Here is a 20,888-nt window from a genome sequence, read left to right as displayed (position 1 = left end):
AAGTATTCAACTCACATTCTGCCACCGGGGAGTTTCAATCAATCAATAAGAAAATATGACGTCGAGTCTGGCAGGGAATCATTGGAGGGATTCTCTCTGCTACTCCACCCCAACCCCAGATAAAAACAAACTACGTGTTGACCGTAGTCATGACGAACCGTCCTGAAGGAGAGAATTTGTTATTAGATGAGTTCATGTAAAAAGAGTTTCATTTAGGTTTTAATCACAGCAGCACGTACAGGAACAGTACGGCAGCTTTTAGTAACAGCTTCACAATGTAGTGGTCTTTGAAATAACAGTCAGCGTTCCCATGGCAACCATACTCATGTAGTGTCTCTAATGGCAGCTCTATGATGGCAGCCGCCTCAACAAGATGTAAAATTAAAGATTATTCTAGCTCCGAAAAACTGAAACCTTCGGTCTTGAAACATGGAGTCAGCGTGGAAGTAAAAAATCCTGCGTTTTGTCGAGTGTTTGCTTGAAGATTCTGACGTTGAAGAACAAGGTTGTTTGGTTTATTATTCAGGGTTTTCACTGGAGAAACAGCATTTTTGCACATTGGCTGAAACGATATCCCTTAACCCGTCGGTTACAAAGCTTTTCCAACAAAGTCTGGCTGCTGATGTTGCTCGTTGTTAAAAATGACCATCAGACAGAAAAGGATATCCAATATCGGATATCAGTAAATCTGCTGGCAAGCCCTGCGAGCAACCAAATTGTCATTTAGCTTTTGGCCCAAGGGGCTAAATCATTGTAAAGGGTGGGCTCTGGGATAGAAAGTACCAGAAAGACAATAATGAAATGTCATGTTATTGTAATGGAAGAATTGTCTTTGCCAGTGATTGCATCATCGAGGACTTGATGCTGCACAACTTTGAGTTAGGCTCTGATTCATGTAAAGTCTACATACACAGCGAGTTCTTCTTAGGGACAAAGGGGTTTGGTTAGCTTTCATTAGATTATCTGGAGGAGAACTGAAGAGGGTCTGTCTAACTTTGGTTAAATAAAATCAGACTGTGAAGACTTTAAAGGAATCATTCAATCTTTTGAAATATCCTTCTCCCTGACTGACATTTAAAGATTGTTTTAACTCTTAATCTTCACAGAAAAGGATTTTTTTTGCCTTCATTATAATTAGCACAGTGAATAGAGTCAGCGATAACACAAACAGTAACCACGACGCTACTGCAGCACCCTGAACAGGAGTTCAGAAGATTAATTTAGCTTAGCTTAAATACTGGAAGAAGCAACTTTCTCACTGTGCCTCAAATCAAGTTCGGATTTATTGGACTCACTTTTTGGTGCATATGCACGCTCAGAAAAAAAACATTAGCTGCAAGACACCCTAAGAAAAGAAAGGACTGGCCAACCATTGCCATCGTCATCTCCAGTAAGTGCACAACTGCTGCACAGAATCTGAGACAGGACCTCTCTGTGCAGTGCAGGAATTTCAACATAGTGTGGACTTTATACCACATGACAGTGTGCTAACAAAAGTATCTTTTTTGAGACACAGCATCACTGTGGCTCCTAGAAGCTGCACATGCTCACATTGCTGGGCTGTTCTCAAATCTCAGTATGTTCCTCCTAAAATCACAGAAAGTTCTAATGATCAGTAGAGAGACAGCAGGGAAAGCGGCTCCAGCAACAGAGCTGGAGATACAGGACTTGGTAGGAAGTCACCTCAGCTCAAGTTGATAAACAATGGGTTACAAAGCAGTCAGCAATTGTGCCTGTGTTGCCATGGAAACAGAGGCTTGGATTTCTGGGATAAGATGGAAGAAGAGATATTTTTTTTCTTTTGCTCATAATGAGGCAGTTGTAATATTTAGTGACCCTCTTAATCCCACATTATGCAGCTTTTGAATTAAAGAACAGTGCTGGTTGAGGGGCAGTGTAGTCCAGCATGGGTCAGTTTATATTACGATGAAGTCAGAGTAATGCAAAAGTCCCTTTTGAAAGCAAGCAGCATCTGTCCAGTGTTGAAAAATGCAGCCAATGTGGACATTCAAAAAGCTGCAGTTCCACGAGTGTCCACTTAGTGCTGGCTCAAAGAAGTCCCTTTTACACCAATTTAGAAAATGGCCAATAGGAATAAATGTGTTAACCACCTGCTACAAACAAATGTCCTGTATCAGCACACACTGTATAAACAGGGATATTTTTGTTTCATAACTTATACGATACACATGGAGGTTATTCACACATTTGCATAATAAGAGGTGTGGCTGATCAGACTGAAAGGTGTGCACAGACTGTAGCTGTTTGCAGAGAGGCTTAAGGCCTGCCTTAGTTTCACCTTTTTCCCTTTTGTCATGTTGAAAAAATGTTAGTCCCTAAGGCCCAAACTGGCTCCCACTCATTGAAGTGTGATAAAGATGTAGTATCAATGTCAATATTTTTTTTCACTTTCACTTTTTAAAATTCAGGCCTTCAGGTGTGTTGTGTGAAACATAAGCAAACCTCCTATTCTATACACCTTGCAAATGAGGTGATCATGGAAATTTGTCCAAGTTTCATACATTAGACTGATAGATTAAAACTGACCCATATATTGAGAATCAAAAACAGTAAAATTAGCTAAAAGTGTTTGGGCCCTAAGGGGCCTCAGTGGATGTTGTTGTCTGGAGTCTATGATCAGAGCTGAAACAGTCTTTTGATATCAGTCTTCTATTTATATATAGGAGAACTTAGAAAGCTTAGTTGACCAATCAGAATCATGATTGACACCGAGGTGCAGGAAAAACAATTAGGATTATAAAATAGTTAGAACTACGAGGTGGCGTAGGAAGTCGGTGGTCCTTCATTGTTAATGAATTCAGATGTTCAATGGCATGTTGTATTTAATACTCTATGCTGTTTGCAGTACTATGAGTATAAGAAGGGGTTAAATCAATGTTGTTGTAGTTAAATGCATTTGCATTGCTTTGACGTGGGCACGTTTTTTTATCAAACGCTGTCAAAGCCCCAAATTACATCGTTATTTCTCAGGTGTTTTGTTTTGGCCAACAAGCTCTTTCATTGTGTTCTCCGTCTGAAACACATTTTCCATCCGGTTTGAAGCAGTTAATTGAAGGCTGTTTACAAACAACATGCTTTTTCTTAATCATGTAAATGAGATTTTCAGGTTTTATACATATTTGGCTTCCTTTTTAATTTGGCTCCACATTTGAAACGGCTAATGAATGTGCACACAAACTAGATTTAATAAGTGTGATATGAGGCCTGACTGATTGCCTGCCAGCATCGCTGCGGAGTGCTAATGCGTTGTGTCAAGAATGATTATGAAAATGTGTAAATTGCCCATTTCATGGTCCTTTTGTCTAGGCAGCCCAACTCCTTCAGGTTTCTGACTCTGACATCTTTCTTACAGAAATTGATTTGGCAAACAGAAATAGCCTTTACTTTGAGCTGAAGGTTTCAAGGTAGCATCGACACTTTATGTAAATGTAAGCGGAGTTTAAACTGGATGTCTTCAATCAAAAGGAAAAAGTTGGTCCAAGGTTATAAAAAAAACCTTTAAAACCTTTAAAAATCTTGTTGTCCTCAATAGATGAACAAGGACTGGATAAGAATGGTTACATGACAACAGTTATAGATACTGAAAGATGACGTGCTGCTTTGATAAAAAATGTCTTGTGAATTGAAAATGGATACATCGCCTGTAAATATACAGTATTCTCGTCCTCAGGTCTGTTTCATCCGTTTTGACTTTACCATGTCAACACAAAGCTCGTTTTCAATGGGGGGTAGGTGAGCGATCTAATTGGTCAGCTGATCTACTCTCTCGTAATTGGTCCGTTGTTTGGCATTGTTCTTGGACATGTCCCGCCCCTTTTACCATATTGGGAATACAGCTTGTTGCTCTGAGCAGAGCAACATGAGCGTGTGCTTGCTACAACAAGCTAATGGGCTTGCATCAGTGACATCACACTGATAATCAGTGTCACACTGCTCATTTTTCAACGAGGGGGCTACGGACCCAGCGCTACATGCAGCTATTGCTACAGCTAACAGGAGCAGGTAGATGTGTCTAAACATGACACTTGGGAAACACTGAAGAGCATCTAAAACCAGAAAAAGCATCATATGGGACATTTAAATGAAAGCCTCCCTAAAATGGTCTAAAATTGCCTGGTGTGATTAAAGCCTCGAGCTGGTCATTTATCTTCAATCTCTTAGTAATAAGTGTCATTCACAAGCCTGTCCTGTATGTAACCTCTTTGATTTAAAGAATGGGACGAAGGAGGTGTAAAAGAAAATAGGCTACAGCTGTTGTTGCACTTCCTATTTGTGTTTTATCTTCAAATAGTGAACCACATTTAATCACATTGTAATGCAGCATCACAGTTTTTCATGGTGGCACTGATTTGTTTGGTTTCGCCTTTTATTTGTGAAATGACTTGGCATCAAAAGGAAGGCCATGGATATAAAAAATAAGGTTTGTTTTGAATCAAGCACACATGTCGTTTTGTAGAAGAAATGTTTCTTGCAGAATGTTTTTTGGACAGAACAAGTACTGAGTGGTGTGGATGAAAAATGTATGAGAAGGAATCTTTGTATTCTAATCCCGGCGTCACGTAGAGCGAGGCAACATGAGTCGTTCTCTGAGAGGCTCCACAGGCCACCAGGAGGGGAATATCTTACTGTCCAACTGAGTAGTTTCACAGATAGAGTTACACTTCCTGCGTGATCCCAGGAGGACGTCTAATTTGTTTAGAGAAGCTCTCAGAAACTCTGAGCTTATTTCAGCTGCACAGGATGGCAGGGTAAAGAATAATGCAGCGAGGGCGGTGCACATGCTGGAAAGACTGCGCCATGTTTTTGAGGATCTCTTGGGCTGTGTATGATGTAAGAAAGTAGCTTTCTTAAATGTGATTTTCTCGGGGATAAATAAACAATACTCGTTGTCAGCGCTGTGCAGTCCAAAATGAGAATGCCTCTACTGTACTCTTGCTTCTGCAAATTTATGAAAAAAGTGTTTACTTTACCCGTTGTGATTTCAATCTCTTCATGATTTATTTTAAATATTAGACAGCAGTTATTTCACAGTGATTTAAAATCCTCTAATTGTAAGAAAGTTATGTGGAAGCTGGATTATTCAAGTCCTACTCAGCGAACGCCTTGGTCAGCAATGACACAAATATTGTATATGCAGCTACAGCTCTCTGTGTTTGTTGCCATGGTTACAGTAATGGAGCTGCGTTAGTACACATGGAGTAAACATACATGTTTAAGAGGAAAATATAATGCCAAATAGACAAGTTCTCTTTCAGGAAGTTCTTACTTCTCAGCAAGAACATGCCAGTTCACCATTTAGCCTGCCAGCTAAAAAGATCCTTTGCAGCACTTCGCTCCTCTTGGTAATTACTGTAGAGTGGGGCGGCTGTGGCTCAGCGGTAGAGTTGGTCATCCCTCCACTGGAAGGTCGGGGGTTCAACGCCCAGCTCCTACAGTCACATGTGTGATGCATTTTTAACCCCTAACTTCCTTCTGTTGCTTCATTGGCTGTATGTATGAATGGGATACGTTAACACTGATGGACACTTTACATAGCAGCCTCTAGCATCAGTGTGTGAATGTGTAGGTGTGACCTGCAGTGAAAAAAGCTCTTAGAAGACTAGTGAAGTGCTGTACAAGCTCAAGAAATGTGCCAAAGAAAGTTCAGGTTTATTTACCAGAATTGTACTTCCAACCTCTTTTACATAGACATAAGGTTTAAAAGTAGTCCAGACTGTAATATGTGTTTTCTTTTGGAGTTTAATAGGATTGATAAAGCTCGGGCTGGGACTATGCAGACAGCTGGAGATCTGTTCCCAGACAGTTTATAATCAGCACATTGATTGATCTACTTCCCTTCAAACCGAACATGTCTGACTGCACTGGAGTTTGATTTCCTTCTTTGACACTAGTCAGTCACAAACCCTATGGCTCCTTTTTATCAAAAATCCAAAGCACATCAGTGCAGTCACTTTCTTCTGCAGCATCAGATGAGCTGAAGTTTTGAGGTCGATCTCGTTTCCCTTTTTCTTTCACATCCAGCTATGGGCCTCGTTGTCTCGCAGCTGTAATTTTACCTCTCTGAGTGTGAAGTGCTGACGATGAAAAGCATAAAAAAAGTTATGAGCTGGCGATTAAATCAGAGTTCTCTCATGAAGACTTTATGGAAATCCTCTCTCCTCCCACTCCTCATTGACACTGCCCCTCCCCGATGATGCAGCAGGGACTTTTTAATATCTCGCACCGTCTTGTAATGTCTTCTGTGAAATCCTCTGAGAGTTTTCCTTTTGTGCATTACTCATTTCTTCCTTTTAATAACACCTTTTCATACCGCTGTCTTTTTCTTTCAGCCCACAAGCCCCAAGTTTGGAAAGGCAGACTCCTATGAAAAGCTGGAGAAGCTGGGAGAAGGTTCCTACGCCACAGTTTACAAAGGAAAGAGCAAGTAAGTAGTGCATGCATGTCAACACCAGACCCTCATCTGATCACTCCCCTCTGGAACTCGTGTGAGCCATTCGAGTATTACATTTAATCACATCCAAAGCCGTGTTGTTATTGAGTGAATTCATTACATGGAACAGCCAGAACGCTTTCTTTGAATATTTGTTATTCTCTCTGTGGAGCTGCAAATTGAACACATGCACTGTGATTTCTAATGACTGTACATTACATGTTTTTCATCTACTCAATAGTTCTTTCCTTTTGTTCATAGTGTGGGGATTTGCTTCCTGCTTTTGCTAATTAAATTCTGGAAAATGGAAAGTTCCCACACTCTCAGTGTATGGAAAGTACATAGTCTAATCTTCTCAGTAATGGTGTCAGTGTGTGTCGTGCCTGCACAACAACAGCCGTGATTGGTGGGCTTCATTCAGTAGTAATCCTGTGGCCTTGTTTCCGAGTCTCACTCCACTGCTGCTAAATTACATTTTACCCACTTAACAAACCTCACTGTCCTCCAACTTCACTGATTTTAATAGATTCTTTGTTCATGTCACAAAAGCATAACACAATCCAGTGATTACAGCACGGCGTCTGTCCTCTGTGTTGTGTTCAGGGTGAACGGGAAACTGGTGGCTCTGAAGGTGATCCGTCTGCAGGAGGAGGAAGGAACACCTTTCACTGCAATAAGAGAAGGTATGCTGAGCCAAGACTTGCACTGCGGTGCGATATAAACGGAGGACAAATGCACTGAAGACAGTCAAGTCGTTGAGCCAAATAAGTAACTTTGGAAAATGAAGATAAAGAGCAAAACATTTTTTTTTTTAGTACTTTATTATAACCTTTTATACAACACAAACACACACACACACGATAGACAAGAACACCCAGCAGTAATATACAAAATGACAAAAAGAAAGAGAGGCAAGGGGCAAAGAGCAAAACATCTTTAGTCATTTACAATCATTGTATGTAATATAAGAGGCTCTACGTTTGATTTAAGTGAAATCAGCATTTTGGGGTACAATCAGATAGAAGTGAAAGTTGGCCATCTTTATATCATGATAGATAGATAGATAGATAGATAGATAGATAGATAGATAGATAGATAGATAGATAGATAGATAGATAGATAGATAGATACTTTATTGATCCCGAGGGAAATTCAGGAAGTTGTACATGTTATTAAATATATAAAAGAGCTAAATTAAGACAAAACCTGCTAATCAGAGGAGCGGTGGGTCCAACGGAGTCACTGTCTATCTGTTACACTGAGCTGAGCGCAGTGCAATGTCGGGCTTGCTGGTCACGCTGAGCGGAAGTTTTAAATTGGGCGCCGTGTTTTGTGACGACACCTCTGCACGACCGATTAAAGGGAACTATTCTGTCAGAGTGATCGGCATGCACGATGTTTGTCCTAATTCTGATGAGTCTTACTGCAAATAACCCCAACAAGTCCAATGTCCAGTGTTCTGCACCCATCTCATGTTTTCTAAGATTTTTTTGTCACACCTGATGCAGATGGGTTTTTATAGTGCAGTAGTAAAATTACATTTATAGAGATGGATTCATTCAGTACAGTAAGTGTCCCATATACAGAGGCTGCCGGTTTTTCCCTTTGCCTGGGCCTTTTCACAAATGTCACTCACCCCATTTACCTTGTTTGTGGTCCAGACAAAGACCAGACGTGGATTAACGGATCCTTTGCAATTAAAGGGGTCAAATATGTGTCCAAAATGTGCAAAGAGCATTCATTCTCTCTTCAATGTTCTCTTCAAAGGAACGCCCTTGTAACTCATGATCCATAAAAATGATTGAGGGTGATGTTGGTACAAAGTCATTCAGAGATCACCCAAACAACAGAAGATGTTAGAGAGGCCCCACAAAAGCAGGACATACAAATCACAAACCAATAACACCATGGCAAATGTTTTTTTTTACTGCTGCAAGCTGTGAAGTTGATCTGATCGGTGATTTATATTCTCTCCCAAGGTTGAACCGAAAAGCTTCCAAATCTTAAGGAGCCCAAATGTGTAAAGAGGAAATGAAATAATAATATAAGGAATGAGAAAAACAACAACCTTTTTATGCCCTCTCATCCATCTTTATCTCATGCTTTTGAACAGTTCAGCATGCTGTAGCCTTTACTGTAACCCGGAGTTAGCAGGACTGATTAGTGGTTTATGAGCTGCTTTCTAACATCTGCTAACAGAAACATCATTTTAGACCAATACGACCCCTCTTCTACGTACAGTGTATGAACGGTGCTCACTAAGCTGTGTTCTTCTGATTGTTTTCTTGAGAGTAAAATCCATTTCTTCCAGACCTTTATATATTGCTCAAACTTTAGCTGAGCAATTTTACTAAGAAGTCTCTCCATTGTACAGTGCTGATTATTGCTAACCAATCATCCTTTGATGGGGAGTTTGTCTGCAACCATTGCAGTGTGATAGCTTTGTTAGCTGCAACAAGAAGGACTTTATAGAAATAATTATCATCTGATGTGAGCTCGTACTGTAGTATGATAAAAGAGCAGTCCACGTTTATTCTAAATATGACACTCATTACTTCTGTAACTTCCTTCTAAAATGTCTGGACCTGTGAGCAACCCCAAAATATGTGAAAATGATCCGCCATTAAATGATCACATTGCCTCCAGCAGTCACAGACCAATTTCAAGGACAAGTCTGCTTTTAACTGCAGTAATAGTACTTATTTTACAGAGAACTCTCTGGTAGCTAACTGCTAGATGACCTGGCCTGGACATGTATGCTGTCTCAAGTTATGGCCGATTACAGTGAAACCGAAAGGCCCCAGTATCCCTCGTCTGAAACAGGAAAAGTTTTTTCTCCTGTTCCAAAAGTGAGAAGGAAACAGAACAAGGAACAAAGAGAGAGATGACTCTGGGAAAAAAACTTTTCTCAGCTGCTCTGAAGTCGTAAACATGAACAGACGATTAAAACTGAAAACTTATCTGCAGATTCTTTTTTTTTTTTTTTTTAAACTTCCCCTCAGGGCTTCCATAGTTTTTGTTTTAAACACAGACTCTGAGTCCCTCAGGCTGCAGACTGAACAGAATGGAGGATGCTATTGTTCCTCAGACGGTCCACAGATTGCTCTCTCAGTAGGCCTCATTGTGCCGGTGTTGACAAAGCTTTAAACTGAAAATACGAGTGATAGAAGTCCTCATAGGTAATGACTCAGGCAATCATTATTTCAGTCAAACCAGCACTTTTTGTAGCTCATAAAGACACATCCATATTAATTTCAATTTTGTTTTATAACCTGCTAAAAACTCCCCACTGGAGCTTTAAATCCGTGATTATCACCCGATAACCGGAAAAAAACCCCAACAACAACAATGGTCTGCGTCTCTTTGTATCCCAGCATGCTTTGTGCGGCGATGCAGCCACTTTAGTGTTACATTGGTCGTTACATTTTAGACTGGTATAACCTGTTTTAAATAAAATTTGCTTCATATACTGAATTTTCAGCGTCTGTTTAATCTTTAAATTAATGTTGAGTGTTGTCTAGAGGTTGGAGAAAAAAAAAATCTCCCGAGATTTTAAATGGATTCATAAATTCCAAAAATCTATATTTTTTTGGCCAATCAGTTGCTGCTAAGTGCTAAAGCGAACTCTTTTACTCAGTCTCACAGATGACTGGAGCAGATCCTGATGTATGTACTCATTCATAAATAGACTTTGAATCATGAATCCAGAATCATTTTGAATCCAAAAAACATTCTCAATTCAATCTCAACCCCAAAGAATCGAAAATGAATCGAATCATCGGACACCCAAAGAGTTCCAGCCTCAATGTAAGATGGAAAATATATCAGACTCTGATAATAATGTGCTCTCAATTCAAACTGTAAGTATAAAACATCTTGAAAGTGTTTAAGAATTTTCATTTAATGTGAATATTAAAGTAAAAATAACATGTGTACATGAAGGTCATGACAGATAAAAGATAAATAAAGAAAAGTTATAATGAGATTAGAGTCCCCTATCTAAAAATCCCTCATGTCCTTTCATATAATGATAATAATGTAATATGAATAATAGCCTGTCCTGGCCCTGTTTGTCATGTCAGGTGTGTGTGTGTGTGTGAGAGTTGTGAAAACACTCACATACACACACACACACACACAATGTGCATTTGAATTTAGATTAGAAAATGATTCTGTCTGATCTGTGAACGATCCAGATCGAAAATAAAGAGACGTATGCACAATACACACACGGTCACACACACATGGTCACACACACATGGTCTCACACACACACACACGGTCACACACACACACACACGGTCACACCTCTCCCTGTGAACGGATCAGTAAAGCACTTTGAAATTGAACTAATTCAGCAATTACAGAGCAGGGAGCTCCCAGCGCTGATATGTGAGCAGCATTACAGACTGCTGCTGAATAAAGTAATATATTCAGAGAGGAGGAGAGTTGAGTGTGTGTGTGTATCTGCGCTTATTAAAACTGCACACACTCATACCCATTACCGGAGATAGGGTGGGTGTATAAGGGGGGGAGATGGATCTTCAAACGGTGACAGGATCTTTGAGGTATCTGCAGCTCTAACCTTGTGCTCACTGGAGGAGTCCTGCTTCGTCTGATTTTCTTCTTCTTCTTTTTTTTTTTAACGACCTTCTACTACGAGTTGCATGTATTCATGAGGCTCCATCACTTTTCTGAGGATCCGTCTATCAGAGCCCCTCTGTGCCCTTGGAAAGTTTTGGTTTGCTCATTTAAAACTGGCAACAGTTTGAAAAACCCATTTATGTATTGTAATAAAAACGGCACTTATTATGCTCCTCTCACACTCTGCCCTGATGAAAATGTCACCTGAATTGCTTCGCTGAATTTTTTCTGTCAGCTGTTTGTTTGCCTGTAAATATGTCTAGCAGCAGACGAGAGGCTTTATTTACCTCTGAAAACTTCAGGGTGGTCTCATAGAGTCATATCCCCTTCCCCTACCTTTCATTTAGAGGGGCAGCCCCGATGTGAGTAGTTTCTAAAGATTGGAGGCACATTTTTACATCCAGTAACAAAAAAAAAAAAATGAAAAAGTCTCATTAGACCTTGATCTACTGTTTGAATTTGCACCTCGCTTTTAAGGGTGTAGAATTTTCCCACACAAAATTAATCCTTGCTATTTACATCTTACTCAATGCTCTTTTAATGTTTGAATAATCCACCGTGATTGGACTAAAAGTTTTGAATGAGACGAGGATGGCTTACGAAAGTCTAAACAAGTCCGTCTCACACTGTGCTGATCACACCCAGCTTCACCGGTGAGACTCGGAGAGAGAAGCTTTGGCAGTAAAGTAATGGGCAATTTGTCCCATCTCCCCCTCACATCATCACAGTGCTACACTTCTAAAGCATGTCCATGACATCATGTGTTGGTTAATGAGTGTGAGAGCTTACTGCAGTAAATCCACCCTGTTTTCTTCTCCTGCTGTTATCTTTTCTTAATCCCCTGTATGTATGTAGCGAGGCTTACAGAGGCTCCGTGTTACATTCTAATGATGCTGCTAATGAAGGCATAGATCATAGCAATTCCTCTGGTACCTGAATATGTGCTTTCCATTAACTCTCTGTCTGATCTGTCTCCGCAGCATCTCTTCTGAAAGGCCTGAAGCACTCCAACATCGTGCTGCTCCATGACATCATCCACACCAAGGAAACCCTGACTCTGGTCTTTGAATATGTGGTGAGTGTGCACACGGCCAGGCTTTTTGGGCGGAGGTCTGAAATGAGTGGGAGGATCTATTTTTCGGTGTTCAAAAGGAAGAGAAGCCACAGTTTGAAAGGTGACAGAGGTCAGCTCTTGACTGTGTGTGTTTACTTTGATTGATTTGACCTCAGCGTCTCCTCGCTGACTGGGTTTCAGTTTTTAATACTCAGCCCACAGAAACATGAGCTGTGGATATTTTGATTGGCATACTCTGGTTTATAGGGGCACTTGGAGAATTTAAATGCAGCCCTGGTTGTTTCCACTCCATGCTTGGTGCCAGTCAGCCAGAGGCACCAGAGGCTGCTCTTTCTGTGCCCAGGACAAGAAGCCAAGCGGCCATTTTATTAGAAGGCAACTTTTTAATAATAAAAAAGCCTCCTGCTGGAAAAGGCTGCATATTACAAAAGTAAAGAGCTTAACTAAACCAGTGGTAGAGATGTAAATTTAGCATCCTGTAAATACCGTACTGGAGTTAATCAAGGTACATCAACAATCTTAGTCGTTTTTTTAATATTGGTTTGAGATGCACTGAGTGAGTGTTTGGCTGATTCACATCTTCAAGGTCTGAAAGAGCAATTTCAACTTTTGTGGATTCCAAATGTTCTTTCTTTAAGAACTATTATTAACCTTCTATGGGGCAAGTGACTATTTTTTGTAATTTCCATACACATTACATCTGGCCCACCTGTTGCACCTCAGTGAGGTCGAGAAGCATGTGATCCTCACTCAGCCAATCAGAAGAGATCACCCTACACACTCATCCTGCTATTGTAATGTAAAAGCAACTTTGTCAATGTTTATTACACTTACAATTTTTGAGAAAAGGTTATAACAAAAAATAAAGTTCTGTTATGTCCCTGAACACTATGAGGTGGATTTTCTGAATTTCAAAGTATTTAAATGAGTGCCCTGTAAAGGGTTGATGTAAAAAAAAAAAAAGAAAAAAAAAAGAACCTTAAAATATGAAGCTCTTTAAAATGGAAATTCAATATGGTGGTATTCATACAACACTGTGATTAAGGCTAAGTTTTAAAAAAAAGTAAATGAAATAAAAATCTGCATCAGGTTATAAGACCGACATTTAAGTCACCAGCCGCTCAAGTGGTGCACCTCTACTTTTAAACTGGGTCATTAGTTTCACTAATTTTGGGATTTAGGAGGTTCAACATTTATTATTTTAATTGCTGCAGTAGATGGCTTCACCTTTAGGCAGTGTGAAAGAGTAATCATATCTGGATAGGGTCGTAGCCATAACTGTCACAAAAATGTATTTGTGTGATATAACACAAGCCAACCACAGTGAACTTCATGCCACCTTATGATCAGACGGACAGAAAGGCATCTTCAGCATGGAAGGACATGATACAAATAAAGCCTAATAAATAATTAATTTAATTGAAAATGTCATCAAAAGTTAAAGCCCCTTTAAAAATCACTGTTATGATAGAAGTACATAAAACCTCTAAATCCTTTCCGAACCACTTACTGTCATTTCTTTAAATTCTGACTAAACTCTCCTTTGACAGCTTCTGAATACTGCACTGAAAGTTTCCCGCTCAGCTCTCATGAGTGAAAGTGATAACTTAAGAACTGAGATGTTCTGATCCTCAGTTAACACTTCTGTCAGTCTCATTGATATATTCCGCTCAAAGTTCATCTCAAAATGCTGAGTGAGGCCAAATCTCTTTAGCATAAAAAGCTTACTCAGCTTTCCGTCACTTCTGCATGAAACCAGGCTGAGAACAGTGCAGTGCCCCCTTTTGGTAGACGTGACATATGACAGGAGTTCAGGTTTTAGGAGTGACTTGATGAGACATGAGTTGAGTTCAAAAAGTCAGCATAAATAAGGAATTTCAGCACAGATGACTGTTAATCCTCTTTAGACAATGATGGGTCATATGGATGGAACTCATTCCTTTTGACTGTGAGAAATTACTAGCATCATTTTCCTTACTTCAGTGGCTGAGGTAAAGATGACTAGCTTTACAGTAGATTGATTCGGTCACAAATGGGCTGTATTGTAAAAGTAGGTTCACTAAAAGTTCTTGATTTTGCTTCTGAAAGGCTCACTTTGTAATTTAAAGCTGAAACTCTTCAAGGCTGAATAACTACGTTGATAAAAGCTACATATGGGCTTTTAATGCCTTTATGTCGAACTACAATTGATCCAGAGCTCCGCTGCTCGTCTTCTCACACACTCTCAAACAATAAGCACAGATCCAGAGGCCTTCAAAGATCTTTTCTGGGGTTTAGCTCTATACTCAGTTTTGTTCCAAACAGTTCTTCAGTCTGGCCCTGTTAAAGCGTGCGACCCTGTATCTCAGGTTTGATGGTTCATGGTTTGGGACGTAGCTCTGTGGGATTGAAATGGCTGCTGCTGTGAGTCTGGTGCCTTTGAAGATATTAATACTACAATAGTTTGTAGTTTAAAAAAAGGATCTTATTCTTGAACAAAAAGGTTTATTTTTGTAAGCATTTGTGTCTTGTTCTTTGGCACTTAAACCAACAATCTCTGCCTGTCCGTGGTAAAAAAACAACGACAGTCTTAGATCTGATCACGAGACCCAAAGGTTATTTTGCAGCTTGTGTTGCAACATCTAACAGATCAGAAAAACACTTGTTGCCATAAATCATTTACACCCCTCTATGTAAAATAGTAGTGTCCATGTTAAAAAATACCAGATTCTCCTCACTTAAAAATTCTAAGCTTTACCAATATTGTAGATAGCTGGCTTCATGTTGATCCATCATCTTCAGCCTGTGCTGTTTAACATACAGAAGGGTTTTCAACCAGAAAATGAGTTCATAGATTTTCTCAGACAGCTAATGATGATTGACAGGGACAGGGTGACAACCAGAGGGAGAGGGGACTATGATTCGAGCAGGGAAAACCCCCCTGATGGAATATATTACCAAAGATAGAGTAAGACGGACAGGCGTGTCCGTGTTGGAGCATTCGTCTGAATAATTCAGCAGACAAGGTTTTGCTGGTTCAAGCCGCAGTGGGAGATTGTTGAGATTGTAAATATCAGTGTGATTTCAGACGTCAGGCGTCCTCCACCCTCAATGTGCTAACAAAACACAGAGGTGAAGGGCGGGTCGGCGTCACACTGCATGCATGTCACATGAGTCAGTGTGGGCTTCGTGTTAGAGAAGACATCAGCTCAGCTTCATATAAACATCCCTTATTTCAGAGAGTCAACACCACTGATGCCCAAACAGATTTCTCTTTATGTCAGGATGGGGAAGCTTAATTACGGCAGAAATATGTGAAATCAATAACAAAAGGAAGTCTCTTTTTCTATTCAGACATATCCAATCTCCACCGTCTGCTCGAAAGGATGGGCATCTATGGAGTTCACTCACTTTAATACGAATGACTTTGAACCACAATCACGTTCTCTTTTCAGATTGTCTCACAACTTGGCATGACTTTAAAAATGTTCTCATGTTTCTTACTTGTGTCTTACAGCACACAGACCTGTGTCAGTACATGGACAAACACCCCGGGGGGCTCCATCCAGACAACGTCAAGGTACGGTTTTCAATAATAAGAAGAAGAAGTCGTCATTGCTTTTAAGTAGTTTAGCAGGATAAAAAAACCAACAGGATATTTCACTGCTGTCAAGTGGACAGCAGAACAAGAAAAAAAAAAAAAACATAAGCAGGCTCATGGAAGAAAGAGGCAGTAATCACATTTTAAAGTAATATTTCAGTCTCTTATACTACGTTCCAGTTGAACTGGGAAGTGAGAAATTCTGAGTTCCCAGTCGGAAGTGTCTATTGGAACGCCCCATGAAGTCGTATTTACTAGTCAGAAAGTTTGAGAAAAAAAATAGCCTGAGTCAAAATCCAACATGGCTGCTACGTGCATTCACTGTACATTAAAGCTGTAACTAGTGTTAATGAGCAGCTGGCTCCTCCGTTTGTGTGATAAATCAACAACACCGATAGTACGGTCACAGATCTCTCTGTGGACATGTTGTTTTTATGTTTGTGCTCAAACTATCACGTGGTGTGTTGTTATCGTCTGGTGTTAGCTAACAAAACAAAACTCCTCCTGGAGGTCTCCATGTTGCTTTTCCGACTTGCAACTGAAACACGCTCAACTCAGGTGTGACAACATTCCCAGCTCTGAGGTAAATGGAACGCAGCATTAATCCACGTACATGTTCACACCTATATGAAAAGTGATTAACCTTAATATTTATAAAGCTAATCATGAGCAAATTCCGACCCATCACTAGCTCACCTTAAGAAGCTCAGAGTAACTGCTCTGCAGGTCAGGGAGAAAGTGTTATGGTTTGTTTTGGGTGGCCGTTGAAGATAATGAGTAGATCAAACTCAGGATTTCATTAAGGAGACCTGTGGCTGAATATCTTTGGGAAAAAAATTGTGAATATTATTTTTATTCACAGCCTAATAAGTTTCCGAACTCAAACTCAACTTTTAATCATCTCGAATCAGAAGAAGAGAGATTCGTGGCACTCAGAGAATATATCAGTCTACTCCGCCACTCCAACATTTATGCAAATGTTTTAATAACTCTTGAGCTGAATGAAACCCAAACTGCGTTATCCAAGATTCATCCTCCATACTGTGTAATAAAGATAATGAGCTACTCGTACCCAAACCTCCTTTCTTACAAAGCTGTAGACATTTTAACATGGTGCCTAAAGTCACTGCAGCTTTTGGCACTTCTGCCTTTTTCAAACATGGAGGTTAAACACGTCAAGGATATGTTGGAAAAGAAACTAAATAAAACGAAATAAAACTGACCATGTGTTGGAATGGGAAACGGCACGACAAACCGAGATATCAAAATCTGGTGTGTCAGCATGTTGCTCTCGTGAATTTCTTTCAGCCTGACTAAAGCCTTAATTTAAAGATTTTAGGGGCATAAGATTGATATCCTCTACAGGTGAATCAATGAAGAGTCAGGTTTAATCTTGTGTTGTTGCCAGCTCCGTCTTTGTCCCTTACATTGACAGGAGCACCATAAAGCTCTGTGAGTCTGTGCTGGAGAAGCTGGTTGATATTTGACTGTTTCTCTCTGCTGAAACACGACTTCTCCGGGATCTTTTTCCCGCTTTTTAGTAGGTGTTGGTAATATGAATAAACAGGTATAAACAAACGATGATGGAGGGAATGAGGCCGTGTGTTGTTGCTGTTGATGGGGGTGTCTGGATGTTCCATCACGCAGGAAGGTGACAGTTCAGGCTACATCTGTTATGTAACAGCTCGTACCTTTCGCCACTGAGGATTTACATAAGTAATATGTGTTTCTCCTGCTGTCAGCAGCCGCGCTGAAATCCACATGAATAATTTAGGATTATTTCGAGGGAGCAGAGCGAGGTGTTGCTTGGCTCACGTTGACACGTTCACTTTTTACCTACTGGTGAGATGTCTGAGTTGTGATTCCTTATCTCCGGATGGGGCTTGGGGCCCTGTGCAGTCATGTAATGAAGTCTCCACTGGAATCATCCAGCACCAGTGCAGTGGTTGTAATAATCCTTTAAAGTGACAGACGTCGCATTTAGGTGTTCAGAAACATATATTGTTAACCGCAAACATTGGAGCTTTTAATAATCAGTGCTCACATTGTCTTAACTGAACTGTAGTTTACTGGTCTGTATAATATCAAAGACATCCTGTATGCTCAGATCTTAATTAATGCTATGTTAAGTGAAGAGCAGCGGAGGGTAATGTTATCTGGATTAGGGCCAATTATCTGTTGGAGTAAAGTGGATGAGAAAAAGAGTACATGCAGCTCACAGCGGGGATGTTCACACCTGGAAACCTCTTCTCAAAAGCAGCTCAGTGCTCTGATTTCATAAAAAAGAATAGTTTATTTTCACAGCACCTGTCTGACACACAGGGCTTCACTTCTTGAGTGTTTGTAAATCAAATGTATAGAATTTTAATTATAAAGACAAACAAACAAAAATGAATACAGAATACAAGTGAATAGTATGCATATTCAAGCAAGTTAGCGTACATTAAAATGTTCTTCGACTCATAGGAAGCTGGTGCCGTGGTTTTAAAGACAGGTGAAAATGTGCTCCACTCCCTTTGTGCCGGTGCTGAGTTTTGCAGAAGCATTCTGGATGAGCTGCAGCTCTGATGCATTATTTCAAGAAGCCAGAGTAAATGCATGCACCCTAAAGCCTCAAAGCATGATCACTTTTAGTTTGGACCAAAATCATTAAACTCTTGCTGTGATGTGTTTAAATAGATAGTTTGAATTTCTTGAACTGAGGTTGTATTAAGCACGGGAGCTGGCCTATACATGGCTGCAGATGTGGCCACATTTGTACCAATGACGATGCATGCTGAAAAACCTTCAGTAAGCCACTTTGATTTAGCACAACTTGTTGACATGTGTTCCTCCCCCTGCAGCACTCTGGCTCTACAGTGCGCAAGTCAACTTGTACTATTGAAGTAATATTCTGACATTGAAGCATTAGAGACTGATGAATGACTGTCAGTTTGTTTTGCTCACTCAGTGTTTAAACTTTGAGGACAGATTCCCAATTAGCTTTTGTGGTTTTCCTATTCATACACGAAAATGAAAGAAGGTGCCCAAACCACAGGAATCAGAGTTTTAAAAATATGATCAAGTGTCGGTCATGTGAAGTGAACAATGATTCAATTAAGATGCAAACACAAGTACCATAAAGGGAGTTAATGTCTGTTATGAGTGTGTTTTATGAGTGATGATGAGGAAGTGCAGTCACTCAACCAACCTCCTATTTACTAATCAGCTACATAAAAGCTATTAGTGACTCCACTGGTGCTTGATCAAATTAACATCTAGAGAGATGCACTCAGACGCTCTCTGCTAATGTAGTTATTGGTCATGAACCAAAGAGCTGTGTGTGTGTGTGATTGGGGAGAAGGGGGGGGTCTCTCTGTGTGTCTGCGTGTGTTTCATCAGTCTAAAGTTAGACATGTGGGAAGTTTCTGCTTGAACTCTCTGATCAATGGTAAAATGTATTGGAAACTCCTGTTATACAGCTCCATTAACTTTTCTCGCCCCTTGCACTGTACTTGACTGCAGTTTGTTAGCAGCGCTGCAGTAATTGAGCACACTGTGACCTCATCCAGCCGCTGCTGAAGTGCTCCTCTTATCAGATTATATGCAGTCAGCTGAAGGGCCGTGTCTCAGCGACATCTCGACAGATCAATTGAAAACTGACACCAACAAAGCATGTCTACAAGCCAAAGTACAGACAACATTTGCTCTTACAATTACATTATGCTGATTGCATGAGTCATCAGTGTCATGTAAATATCAAGTACAGGCCACCACGGCAAGCATCCAGCACGTGTACACTACAAGAACCAACAACCACAAACTAAACTCATCAATGTTTGAACAGTAACCTGAGTATTTTCATGTTGTATCATATGTGGTGGTTGTATCTTTAGGCTGTAGAAAGTTCTATATAAAGGCAGATGGTAATAAACATAGTGTCCTAGATGTATGATGGGGATGTAAGCAGTTAGCACCCATACAAGTTTGCTCCAAAATGACATGTTAAACTTTGAATTCATATTATTATAATATAAATTGAAGCTGTAACACAGCCGCTCGCCACTAGCGAGGGCTTAAAGCTCCCCTTCCAACCAAAGTCAGCAAAGGCGCCATTATCTTGCTGGATTCTCCTGTGGGGTGACGTGTGATTTTAACTGCCCTGACTTGAAATGGTAAATATTAAACCTGTTCAATATTTACGATTTAGAAATCATTTTGTGCGCGGAGAACACCAAGGACGGCCGAGCACGGACTCTGTGAAATGTGAAACGGAACAATAGCCAATAGGGAAGCAAGCTGACTGAAGCAGGAAGAACAACAAACATAACCGTGGCGACGACAGCAAACAGGAAGCATTTATCAGGTGGTTGTCAGGAATTCAAGACCAACTTGTTGGTTTGTGGCAACAACACGAGTAATTATAAAACGTGTTTTGTAAAACAAACCTTAATCCAACTGAAATGAGTTTGAACAAAATATGTTAAATGTACCAGCTAACAGCTAGCCACATTTAGTTTAATCATCTTTTTTTTTTTTTTTAAGATTTGTTTTTGGCCTTTTGCCTTTATTGATAGAGGACAGTGGATAGAGTCGGAAAGGGGGAGAGAGTGGGGAGAGACATGCGGGAAAGTGGCCACAGGCCGGACGCGAACCCGGGCCGCCCGCGCGAGGAGCGAGGCCTCGCAACATGGTACGCGCGCTGTCGCTGCCGCTGAGCTATCGGCGCCCCCTTTAATCATCATTTTTATTGACTCTTAAAAAAAAATATGTTGGTGCCCCTAAAGTAACCAGCGCGTCATGTTTTTAAGAATCTGCCTGACTTGTCCTGCTTTAATAATAAGCAACCTGATGGTAAGACGTTGTAATAATCCAGATCAATAAACAATGAACATCGTAAACCCTGCATGGTAAGGCAGTCGGTGCCTGATTGCTTTTTGAAGCTTCATTAAACAGTAACTTTTTATTATTGAACATGGTTGAAGTTGTCATTTAGCAGTTTGTCGAATGGAGAGCAACAAACTGCTGTTCAACTCAGAAATTGCTGAATTTGAGTTGAGTTGTCCGTGCAGTTGTGTTTCTGAACTGACAATCCCAAAAGCTGAAGTGAACCTGTGAAAAAATAAAACCCGCTCACACGGCCTAAGGAAAAAACTCCA

The 20,888-nt window shown here is 40.3% G+C and overlaps 1 protein-coding gene across 7 annotated transcripts in view; it reads left to right on the top strand.

Annotated features, from left to right (window-relative positions):
• cdk14 (cyclin dependent kinase 14) overlaps nt 1-20,888 on the top strand; it is a 185,014-nt gene that overhangs the window by 56,796 nt on the left and 107,330 nt on the right. For all 7 annotated transcript variants that reach the window (XM_079343514.1, XM_079343515.1, XM_079343516.1 and 4 more), the window contains 4 exons: nt 6,351-6,445; nt 7,055-7,134; nt 12,076-12,170; nt 15,667-15,729. In XM_079343514.1, coding sequence (XP_079199640.1) covers nt 6,351-6,445; nt 7,055-7,134; nt 12,076-12,170; nt 15,667-15,729 — 333 coding nt within the window. The remainder of the gene's footprint in view (nt 1-6,350; nt 6,446-7,054; nt 7,135-12,075; nt 12,171-15,666; nt 15,730-20,888) is intronic.

Source organism: Symphodus melops (assembly GCF_947650265.1).
Source record: "Symphodus melops genome assembly, chromosome: 5".
Taxonomy (NCBI): Eukaryota; Metazoa; Chordata; class Actinopteri; order Labriformes; family Labridae; genus Symphodus; species Symphodus melops.
This window is presented reverse-complemented; position numbering and strand designations above follow the sequence as displayed.